The 12143-nt window shown below is 37.7% G+C and overlaps 1 protein-coding gene and 1 non-coding gene across 2 annotated transcripts; both read left to right on the top strand.

The window, feature by feature from the left end:
• The first annotated feature begins 603 nt into the window (after positions 1–603).
• On the top strand, positions 604–11283 carry TIPIN (TIMELESS interacting protein). Its single transcript, XM_023748378.1, has 5 exons — positions 604–702; positions 2686–2808; positions 3038–3101; positions 8005–8211; positions 10891–11283. The coding sequence occupies exons 2-5, from the start codon at positions 2716–2718 to the stop codon at positions 11076–11078; spliced, it is 552 nt and encodes a 183-aa protein (XP_023604146.1). The 5' UTR covers positions 604–702; positions 2686–2715; the 3' UTR covers positions 11079–11283.
• LOC111824390 lies at positions 3753–3887 on the top strand. The gene has a single exon (XR_002827472.1).
• Positions 11284–12143: the final 860 nt, after the last annotated feature.

Genomic DNA, 12143 nt, shown 5'->3' with positions numbered 1-12143 from the left:
GGGGGGGGGGGAGGGCCAGGACCCCTTGTTCCTTACCGCCCACCTGCTCACTGCTTCTTACCGCTTGGCTTGTTGCTCCTTAGCACTGCCGCTGAGTCAGGAGAGGCTCCTGCCACCACAGCTGCGATCGCCAGCCATGAGCCCCGCTTCCCCTGTGGCAGCGTACTGACCACCAGGGGGCAGCTCCTGCGTTGAGTGTCTGCCCCCTGGTGGTCAGTGCGCATCATAGCGACTGGTTGTTTTGGTCATTCCGCCATAACAAGCGCTTAGGCCAGTGATGGCGAACCTTTTGATCTCAGCATGTCAGCATTTTGAAAAACCCTAACTTAACTTTGGTGTCGTGTCACATAGAAATTTTTTGATATTTGCAACCATAGTAAAACAAAGACTAATGTTTTTGATATTTATTTTATATATTTAAATGCCATTTAGCAAAGAAAAATCAACCAAAAAAATGAGTTCTCGTGTCGCCTCTGACACGCGTGTCATAGGTTCGCCATCACTGGCTTAGGCTTTTATTATATAGATTTTTTTCAGTTCAGATAATATCTTTTCTTCTTATGGTCTTGGTTTGGCCTTGATAGTTCTAGAAAACTTGGAATTTAAAAACATATTTCTATTCACAGATTGATTTCAGAGAGAGGGCTTCCAGCATTAAGACATGTGTTTGATAAGACAAAATTTAAAGGTAAAGGTCATGAGGTAAGAAATGTCTGGTTTTTATCTTTGTTTTTGAAAATATAGTTGTCCCTCACTATCTGTGGGGGATTGGTTCCAGGACCCCTGTGGATGCTGGAATCCACAGATGCTCAAGGCCGTTATATAAAATGGCATAGTATTTGCATATAACCTACTTTAAATTATCTCTAGATTACTTGTAATGCCTAACAGAATGTAAATGTTAAGTAAATAGTTGTTATTATATTACATTGTTTAGGGAATAATGACAAGAAAAAATGTCTGTACATGTTCAATACAGATGCAGCAACCATCATAGGCCAAACTACATAGCACATGTCAGCAACAGCATAACATTTGTTTTTTCTGAATATTTTCAATTCACAGTTGGTGGAATTCATGCATGCAGAACCCACTCATAGGTAGGGCTGACTGACTCTATAAAACTGGGTCTGTTATAATGTTAGGAATCTTAGAATGTTTTACAGATGTAATCATTCATCATTGTATCTTTTGAGAAACTATGATGTGGAAAGGGCTCTGTTAGAAGAATCAGAAAACATGTCTTGGTTTTGCCACCGTATGAGTTTAGTAAAATCATGTATGAGTCAGTAAGCCTGACTTTGTACTTTATAATTCTGAGGAATAAAATTTACTTTGTCTACTTCAGAGAGTGGTTTTAAGCTTTATGAGAGCAAGGACTTTACCTGTATTGATCACTTAGGTGTCCCTAAGATAAGGCACCATGCCTGGTTTATAATAGGCATCAATTAAGTTTTGTTGAAAAATGGAGACATTTAAGAACTGTCACCCTGGCCAGGTGGCTCAGGAATTAGAGCATTGGCCCGCACACTGAAGGGTCGTGGGTTCAATTCTTGGACAAGGGCACATACCTGTGTTGCAGGTTCAATCCCCCGGCCCCATGAGGCAACCTCTCTCCCTCCCTTCCATTATCTCTAAAAATCAATGGAAAAAATATCCTCAGTGAGGATAACAACAACAAAAAAGCTTTGTATTTCTTTTTTCTTTTTTTTTAAATATATTTTATTGATTTTTTACAGAGAGGAAGGGAGAGAGATAGAGAGTTAGAAACATCGATGAGAGAGAAACATCGATCAGCTGCCTCCTGCACATCTCCTACTGGAGATGTGCCCGCAACCCAGGTACATGCCCTTGACCGGAATCGAACCTGGGACCTTTCAGTCCGCAGGCCGACGCTCTATCCACTGAGCCATACCGGTTTCGGCATGTATTTCTTTAATATAAAAAACTTTTAATGTTACATTGAAATTTCAAACATAGGTATTCTGGTCTGAGAATGTTTAAACTGTTCTTGCTGGTCTTCAGTACTTTGTTCTTGGGATTTCTGAATGTATTTTCACAATGCTGAATTCTCAATGCTTTCTTTTCTATATATGATTTAGGGGACCAACCACTTTGTTTAGTTATTCCTAAAAGATATCTTGATATATTTTATTAAAGCTTATTTTTAGGGTTACTTTACTGTCCTGCAAAACCACATGTGATTATCTTTTAATTTCTATTAAACTTTTTTAAAATATATTTTTATTGATTTCAGAGAGGAAGGAAGAGGGAGAGAGAGAGAGAGAAACATCCATGATGAGAGAGAATCATTGATCGGCTGCCTCCTGCAAGTCCCCCAGTGAGGATCAAGCCTACAACCCGGGCATGTGCCCTTGACCGGAATCGAACCTGGGACCTTTCAGTTCACAGGCCGACACTCTATCCATTGAGCCAAACCAGCTAGGGCCTATTAAACTTTCATCTGTTTTATTTCCTCTGATTAAAAAAAATGTGTATCCAGTGCTCTTTTAGACTGCAATCCTCTAAGTCCTTAATAAATATTTTTCTTTTTATAATTTCTTCACCTTATAAATGTAAAGTGACACCAATGACTTTGTCATCACTATTCAGTTCTAAAATCTGCTGACCAGATCAGTTCTGAGAATGAGTTTTCTATTTAGCATTTTTATTTTTATGTGCCAGGCTGAAGACTTGAAGACGCTAATCAGACACATGGAGCACTGGGCACATCGGCTATTCCCTAAACTGCAATTTGAGGATTTTATTGACAGAGTTGAATACCTGGGAAATAAAAAGGAAGTTCAGGTATGTGTTGAGATTATTATGAGTTTCATTCACAGTGTTGAATAGTACGAGGTAAGATTTAGTTAAGGCTGAGTAGCTGTTTGGGGGTCTTAATTTTTAAATCTGTCTTGGTAGAAAGAAGGAAAATGAGTAGTTATTTAAAGAACATCTTTTTTGAAACTCAGAATGGAATAAATGACCATTTTCCTCCAAATGTTATTAACAAAAATGTAAAAATGTCTCTTTTCAGACCTGTTTAAAACAAATTCGACTTGATCTCCCTATTTTACATGAAGATTTTATTAGCAATAATGGTAAGAATATAGGCTTGTCTACTTTATAACAATTTTTCTTTTAGAAATGGATTAGTTGGGTGGACAGTATTACAGGACTGGTTTTTAGTCTATGTTGAGTATACTAGTATAATTAAAGTACAGTAATGAGTTTAAATGCTTTGGTAGATTTAGAATGTTGTGTATATTTGTTTCTTTAAAGAAATGGCTGCAATGTTATTAAGAGATGTAAAAATGTATTTAGCCATAGAACATGAGTTTTTAAGAACTCTGATGGTGACCCACTGATCCTTTGTAGTGCTTATTAGTAAAAATATATGACAAAATACATGTACACCATTAAAAAAGTGGCTCTGGGAAAATTAGGCAGAATAATTTGATGATGAAATAGTTTATATTTCACTTAAGAGTGCAAATCCTGGCCTAGCCGGTATGGTTCAGTGGTTGAGTATTGACCTATGAGCCAGGAGGTCATAGTTCGATTCCTAGTCAGGAAACATGCCCAGGTTTCGGGCTTGATCCCCAGTAGGGGGTGTGCAAGAGGCAGCAGGTCAGTGATTCTCTCTCATCATTGATGTTTCTGTCCCTCTCTCCTCCTTTCCTCTCTCTGAAATCAATAAAAACATAAAAAAAGAGTACAGATCTTGGGTATAGGACTTTAGTAAGACCTATGTGACTGTTCCTGGTATTGATTGCATTTGTTGGCTGTACAGTGCAACCATAGGCAGTCACACACATCAAAACATATGGTTCCTGCCGACAGGTCTGTATAGTTATCAGATTTCCTGTGCGATGGCTCCATACATGTTTGTTTGCTTTTTAAACTTTTAATATATGTGGTGGAAAATACAGGCTCCATATAGAATTCCCCAAAGTTATTAAAAGTGAAAGATTGTGATTTAAATAATCCAAGATTAATTAATATTTTGGTAATATATGGTATGTACTGATGGCATAGGATTTGATATATGGAAAGGGATTAGTTATTACAGTACTAAATCCCACACCATCTACTACTGAGTTAGTTTATTCAGTAACACTTTTCCCCCCTCCATCAAATCTTGGTTTTTACCTTACTAAAATACATAAATCCACATGGAAATAAGTCATTAATTGTATTTAATAAATCTCAATGTTCATTTTTAAATCCATTCACCAATGCAAGGTTTTTTTGTTGAAGTTTACTAGAAAATTTCATTTACCATTTTGTAATCAATTGGTTTTCTTAAAAATTAAGCAGGGGTTATACTTTAATATTTTTTACTAATGTGTAGTCTTGTTACTCCTCTGCTCATATCCCTTTAGTGGCTCCTTATTTTGCTCAATGTAAAAGCCAAAACCCTTATAATGTCCAACTTGGCCCTACAGAATCTGTTCTGTGTCCTCAACCCATCCCCCTTGCCTCTCTGACTGTATCCCTACCTACACTGCTTCAGCTACACTTGCCTCCTTAGCTGTTCCTTGAACCTTCCAGGCACATTTCTGTCTTAAGGCTTTTGCACTCTCTCACTCTGCCTTGAACATTGTCCTCCAGCCTCCAAATTTTTTACTATCTTTAGGACTGTGCTCAACTGTCAACTCTGTGAAGTCTTCCTAACCACACTGCTAAAATTATACTTGTTAATCCTGATTTCCCTATGCTTTTTAAAATATATATTTTTATTGATCTCAAAGAGGAAGGGAGAGGGATAGAGAGATAGAAATATCAATGATGAGAAAGAATCATTGATTGGCTGCCTCCTGCACACCCCCTATGGGGGTTGGAGCCCGTAACCCGGGCATGTGCCCTTGACCGGAATTGAACCAGGACCCTTCTGTCCACTGATTCAAACCAGCTAGTGCTCCCTATACTTTTTTTTTAATCCTCACCTGAGGATGTTTTTCCATTGATTTTTAGGGAAAGTAGAAGAGAGAGGGAAAGACAGAGAGAAATATCAATGTGAGAGAAACACATTGATTGGTTGCCTCTTGCAGGAGCCCCGAACAGGGCCGGGGCCAGGGGAGGAGCCTGCAACCAAGGTATGTGCCCTTGACCGGAATTGAACCCCCGGGACCCTTTGGTCTGCAGGCTGACTATCCACTGAGCCAACCCGGCTAGGGCCTCCCTATGTTCTTTTAAATAGCATTTGTTTCCCTTTATTAAATAATTTGCTTATCTTTTAGATTATGTGTACCAACATGATAGCATCCTGTAACACATTGAATATTTCTGGCTTTAGCTTCTTTGCCACAATAGTCTGCCTATGACTTGCAGTAAATGTATTTCATGTGTGGTTATCATTTGTTTTTAATCCCATTTTTATCCTAGTCTAAGCTCCAGCAGTGGTTACATTCACATTGTTTTTCCATAAAACATTGTATTAAAGAGGCCATTTCTTGTTGATGATATCTTTCCTTTTATAGCTCACAAAAAGTAGATCTTTATCTATTTCATTATTATTAATTCAGAATCTTGTAAGTCCTATGAGGTGAAGCATATTAGAAACCCTACATATTGCACAATTGGTTCTAATACATTTCTTAACTTCCCCAGCAAAGTTTTCTACTTGTATGCCATTAATATTTCCTGATAAAGGAATGCATTTTAGTTTCTTGCCACGAATTTTTTCCATGTCAGGAAGGCAGAAACCTCAAAAGGGGTTTGAATTGTAAAAGACTGGATTAAATATATGAATTTTAAACCTCACTAGAATAATTATAAAGGTTTGTCTTCATGTTTGAAATGTTTTGATAGTTGTGCTGGTTTTTACTATCACCAGCTAATCTCAGTGCATAGTATCTACATAAGGATGGTGTATGTAAATTAATATTTCATTTTCTTTATTATTATTTTTTAATGATGGTCCTGGTGATAAAATTTTTTTTCTTGCCTAGTTGTCAGATTTGATGAGGTTATGTTTTAACCCTATTATGTGAATGATGTAAAAAGAAGGGAAAGTATCAGCTTTGCCATTTATTTTTTACTAGAGGCCCGGTGCACGAATTAGTGCACGGGTGGGGGGTCCCTTGGCCTGGCCAGTGATCAAGGCCTATGGGGGGGCCAGTCGGCGTGGGGGAGGGGCAGTGGGAGGTTGGCTGTGGGAATGCACTGACCACCAGGGGGCAGCTCCTGCATTGAGCGTCTGCCCCCTGGTGGTAAGTGCGCATCATAGTGACTGGTCTACCAGTCGTTCTAGTCGTTTGGTTGTAAAGGTCACTTAGGCTTTTATATATATAGATTTTTTTAGTTTGCTTGTACTTGTATTATCTTCTACTTTCAGGTGTTTATTTTGCAAACAAATCTTTTTAAACTACCGCTTGTTTATTCTGTTGGGGTTGTTTTGGTTAAAATTAGCCTGTTAGTCGACTTAACTGGGCAATCAGAATCAGCTGTGTGTCACAATATGCTGAAATTAAAAAATGAGTGAGCCCAACTCTCCTCCCCTTCCTCAATGTGGAGCTGCCTTTATTAAGTTAGCTTCCGCCATAGGAAAGCTGTCATATGGATAAGTGATAGTTTATCACTGCCCATTCTTATTTTAAATATGTTAGTAAAATTTAATTTTTCATAATTCTTTTTTTTTTTAATATATTTTATTGATTTTTTACAGAGAGGAAGGGAGAGAGATAGAGAGTTAGAAACATCGATGAGAGAAACATCGATCAGCTGCCTCCTGCACATCTCCCACTGGGGATGTGCCCACAACCCAGGTACATGCCCTTGGCCGGAATCGAACCTGGGACCTTTCAGTCCGCAAGCCGACGCTCTATCCACTGAGCCAAACCGGTTTTGGCGATTTTTCATAATTCTTAAATGAATTATAAATGGAAGATTTAATATTTACTTTCCATAACATTGTGGATTATTTTGGGGGTATCCTACTTTGAAATAACTAGTGTACATGGCTTTAAGAGTTTATTAAGAGTAAAAATGTAGAGAATAATGCACTGAATTAAAAATATTAACTTGGAACTATGTCCACAGATCTCTAAATTTCTTTTCCTAGTTTTGTGTCTGGGTTTTACCCTATTAAAAATAGCCTATATAAAATTATTACTGTGTATTATGGCAAGCTATTAAAATGTTTTTGTTTAACATAAAATAAGAATATTCTTTGGATTCTTTAAGTTCTTTTACTAGTCCAAGCATAAAATATTTCTAATCATAACTAAGAACTTTTGCTTTCCATTCATATATATTTTTTAATCCTCATCTGAGGATATTTTTTCCATTGATTTTTATTTATTTTATTTATTTATTTTAAATTGATTTCAGAGAGGAAGGGAGAGGGAGAGAGAGATATAAAAACATCAGTGATGAAAGAGACACATTGATTGGTTGCCTCCTGCATACATCCTGACCAGGGCCAAGGATCAAGCCTGCAACCAAGGTACATGCCTTTGACCAGAATTGAACCTGGGACCCTTCAGTCCACAGGCCAGTGCTCTATCCACTGAGCCAAACTGGCTAGGGCTTCCATTGATTTTAGAAAGAGTGGAAGGGAGGGGGAGAGACAGAGAGAAACATCAATGTGAGAGACACACATCGATTGGTTGCCCTCTGCACGTACCCCGACTACCGTACCCCGACTACTGCCAGGGATTGAGCTTGCAACTGAGGTACATGCCCTTGACCAGAATTGAACCTGGGCTCTTCAGTCACCAGGTCGATGCTCTAACCATTGAGCAACCGGCCAGGGCCGGTCATGTATATTTTTAAATTAGTGTTTTCATTTGACTTAAAATGCCTCTTTAAAGTGACTTATAAATATTCCTTTTACTTGTTTGAATCAAACATGTTTGTAACATTCTCATGCCTCACCAATTGTTTCTTCTGGTCTGCACCTTGTCACTTTAAACTGGTTTTAAATTAATAGCTACATAAGATATTTTTCTAACTAGTTTAATACTAGAGATGTACTCACTTTTTTTTTTCCTACTGCAGATGAAGTAGTGGAAAATAATGACCATGATGTAACTGCTACTGAATTAGATCCATTTTTGACAAACTCATCTGAAAATGCGACGTTTGCTTCTGAGTCAAGTAGAAGCCTAACTGAAGAGCAACAACAAAGAATTCAGAGAAATAAACAGCTGGCCTTGGAAAGAAGACAGGCAAAGCTACTGAGTAATAGTCAGTCCTTAGAAAATGGTAAATGTTACGCTGGTTTTTATGTGTTACCATTAATATAGCAAGGGCATGTTAGAAATTTTAACTTCTCTACTATCTTCCAAATAAAATACCTCTAGAAATAGAAAAATGATATAGTATATTAAGTTTATGTACAGTTGAGAGAAAAAGACAGTGTATGTGTGTGTGTGTGTTACCTATTTGGAATCTCCAAAGAATAAATGATCCAAGATGGTTTTCTGAATAGTTGAATACCTCTTAAAGAGTTATTTTAATAATTTAAAATTGATTCTGAGTCTTTCAAAAACATATTCTTCCCTGACTCCTTAAAGCATGTAATACAATTTTGTCTTTAGGATCATAATTATGAACATTAATTATTATGGTACTTTTCCTAAACATATAAAATGCTTTTTGCACCCAGTGAGGATTTTAGAGCCATTTGCTATGATGTGAATAAGTGATCCTAAAAATTTTAAAAATATATATATTTTTATTGAATTCAGAGAGAAAGAGAGAGAGAGAGAGAGAGAGAGAGAGAGAGAGAGAGAGAGAAACATCAATGATGAAAGAGAATCATTGATTGGCTGCCTCCTGCACATCCCTCACTGGAAATCGAGCCTGCAATCCGGGCATGTGCCCTGACAGGAATTGAACCGTGACCTCCTGGTTCATAAGTCGATGCTCAACCACTGAGCCACACCAGCTGGGCCCTAAAATGCTTTGTTGTTTTTTTTGCCTTGTGTCACTTGTTGTGAGCTATCAGTTTGATTACCTGTTACATTCCCTTCTCTCTAGAAAAACTGCCATAAAATGAACTGTTTTAATTTTTAAAAATATTTTTGATTTTTAGAGAGAGAGGAAGGGAGAAGGAGAGAGAAAGAGAAACATTGATGTGAGAGCAGAACATCGATTGGCTGTCTCCTGCATACTCCCTTTCTGGGCACATGCCTGACCGGGAATTGAATCAGCAACCTTTTGGTGCATGGGACGACACCCAACCGAGCCACACCATCCAGGGCAAAATGTGCTGTTTTTAAAACAGACTGTGGGTTTGGAAACTAGACAACCATGTTTGTTAAAGTTGTATTTAAGCCCTGGCCGATATGTATGGCTCCGTGGTTGGATGTTGGCTTGTGCACTGAAGGGTCTTGGGTTTGATTCCAGCTCAAGGGTAAGTACCTGGTTGCAGGTTCGATCCCAGGCCCCTGTTGGGGCACGTAGGAAGACAGCCGGTTGGTTTCTCTCTCTGTTTCTTTCTCTGCCTCCCTCCCTTCCTCTCTTCCGCTTTTTGTAAAAATCAATGGACAAAATATCCTCAGGTGAGAATTAACAAAAACAAAACAAAACTGTATTTAGAAATAACTGCAGCCCTGGCCAGGTAGCTCAGTTGGTTTGAGCATCGACTCAGTATGCCAAAGTTCTGGGTTTGATCCCCAATCAGGGCACATATAAGAATTAACCAATGGCCAAAACCGGTTTGGCTCGGTGGATAGAGCGTCGGCCTGCGGACTGAGGAGTCCCGGGTTCGATTCCGGTCAGGGGCGTGTACCTGGGTTGCGGGCACATCCCCAGTGGGAGATGTGCAGGAGGCAGCTGATCGATGTTTCTCTCTCATCGATGTTTCTAACTCTCTATGTCTCTCCCTTCCTCTCTGTAAAAAATAAATAAAATATATTAAAAAAAAAAAGAATTAACCAATGAATGCATAAATAAGTGGAACAACAGTTGATGTTTCTCAAATCAATCAATCAAAATCAATAGGTAGGTAGATAAATAAAATTGCAAATTGGCTTTGAATGAAGCAGGATGGCATGTCATTCTCTATTTCCAATCCAGTTTTTCCTTTTGAAATAGGAAAGTAAGAATTAGAGTAAGTAGTGAAGATTATCATGTCATAAAACAAGGTTCACCCAATATAATAAAATTCTCAAGTGAAAAGTATTGTGACTACATTATCATGATTTTTTATAATTAAAGTGAATTTAAGTTTTAAATTTACAAATGGATGTTTTATTTCCATGTGAAAAATTACAAAAAGATAAAATTATTGTTGATAGCAGTGTCTTCCTTGTCATTATCAATAAGCATTTTAAGGCTCATTTTCTATTTATAATATATGACTTTAAAAATTTGCCCATGTAGATATAAGTACCTGAAATTTTCTTTACTATAGATCACTTTGACATACAGCTGTTAAGAGCATTTGAACTTTTAAAACATGTCTAGTAGTTGTGATTTTGGATGAGAACGGTTGCATTTGGAAGTGATTCAAGTTTGATTGAGTTCAGTACCTTTCAAGACCTCTTACATTAAATTTTTTTTTTAATTTTTATTTATTGATTTTAGAGAAAGGAAGGAAGGGAAAGAGAAACATTGATTTGTCGTTCCATTTACTTATTCATTCATTGATTGTTCCTTGTATGTGCATGATAGCAGCCTTGGTAATAGAAGCACAACATTGGCGTATTAGGAAGATGTTCTAACCAACTGAACACCCAGCCAGGGCCAAGACCTCTTGCATTTTTGAATGGACTTTATACATGTATAAAAATGGCTTTATTTGGAAGTAATCATAATTAACATGAACTAAAATGGTCATATTTATCATTTCTATTGATCTAAGCTTGTGAAGAAATTTGTGTTAGGTAAGATTGGGTGAGGTGCTTAAATAATGTGTAACAATGATTTCTCTTTCAGACTTGTTAATGAACACATCCAGGGCACAGACAGTTGAAGATGTTAATACAGGTGAGGATCAAAACGAGAAGTCATATGAACTTAAGGAAGACATTCTAGATAATCTGCATAATGATGCTGCTGCCAATACTGTAAATGAAGAGGAGGAATTAAAAATAGAGAAAACTCAACTGGACCAATCCTTTTAACTGTACAGCATTAACTTTATGCTTCATTCCGAAAAGTTACTGAGGTTGAAGAGGCCTCAACTAAGAGGAAATTAATTTGGTATCCTCAAAGTTTGAGATTATTATATATTTTGTCTACTTTGAGTGAAATCCTTATGTAGTAAAACCTTTACAGATTCCTGTTTAAAAGCTGGTATTATTTATAATTATACTTGCTCCTTATTAACTTTAGTTAAGTCTATTTATTTTCTTTAGTGTTGTATATAGATATGACTTCATAACAATGACTGGTAGTTAATAAGCACCTTCTGCTGCCAGTGTGCCATTCTATGCCTTGTTTTCACTAAATTAGGTGGAGTTTTAAGATGTAAATATATATGAATATTAATGTCCATTTAAATAAAAGAAATAAAAATCTTATCAACTATCTATAGATGCTTTATAAAAGTTTCTTTTTTAAAAAAAATCTTTGTTGAGAGTATTACAGATATCCCTCTTTTCCACCTCATTGCCTCCCTCCACCCTGTCCAGGCCTTCACCACCCTATTGTCTGTGTCCATAGATATGTATATTTATATATATAAAATAGAGAAATATGCTAATTAACTGGGACACCATAATGGGTTGACCAGACTGGAGGTTGCACGCGCAGGGGCGGGGCGGCAGGGGCCTCCGCGTCCCTGCGCTGGGGAAGGGCCTGATCAGCAGCTGCTTCCAAGGGCTGGAGAGGGAGGCAGAGCCGGACCGGAGGGTGGGCAGCACCGCCGCACGATTTTGAATTGCGCACTGGGCTCCTAGTATGCATATAAAATCTTTGGTTAATCTCTTCCTGCCTGCCCCCCCCTTCCCACTGAGATTTGTCTATTTTATTCATCAGTTTATTTTGTTCATTAGAATCCTTGTTCGTTTATTTTGATTTTTAGGTATAATTGTTGATAGATATGTATTTATTGCCATTTTATTCTTCTCTTCCTCCTGTTCCTCTCCTTCCTCTTTCTCTTTTTTCCTCTTCCTCCTTCTCCTCTTCTTCCTCCTCTTCCTCTTCTTCCTCTTTCTCCTCCCCCTCTTCCTCCTCTTCTTCTGTTG

The sequence above is a fragment of the Myotis lucifugus genome, unplaced genomic scaffold (assembly GCF_000147115.1).
Source record: "Myotis lucifugus unplaced genomic scaffold, Myoluc2.0 scaffold_1340, whole genome shotgun sequence".
NCBI classification, from domain to species: domain Eukaryota; kingdom Metazoa; phylum Chordata; class Mammalia; order Chiroptera; family Vespertilionidae; genus Myotis; species Myotis lucifugus.
The sequence above is the reverse complement of the archived record's forward strand: the minus strand, read 5'-3'. Positions and strand labels throughout refer to the sequence as shown.

What these genes read in the sequence shown, in the direction of transcription:
- TIPIN (XM_023748378.1), top strand. Translation starts at nt 2,716, where the DNA reads ATGGAGCACTGGGCACATCGGCTATTCCCTAAACTGCAATTTGAGGAT. An exon ending in GAAATAAAAAGGAAGTTCAG is followed by an intron (nt 2,809 to 3,037) that starts GTATGTGTTGAG and finishes GTCTCTTTTCAG; the next exon opens with ACCTGTTTAAAACAAATTCG. An exon ending in AGATTTTATTAGCAATAATG is followed by an intron (nt 3,102 to 8,004) that starts GTAAGAATATAG and finishes TTCCTACTGCAG; the next exon opens with ATGAAGTAGTGGAAAATAAT.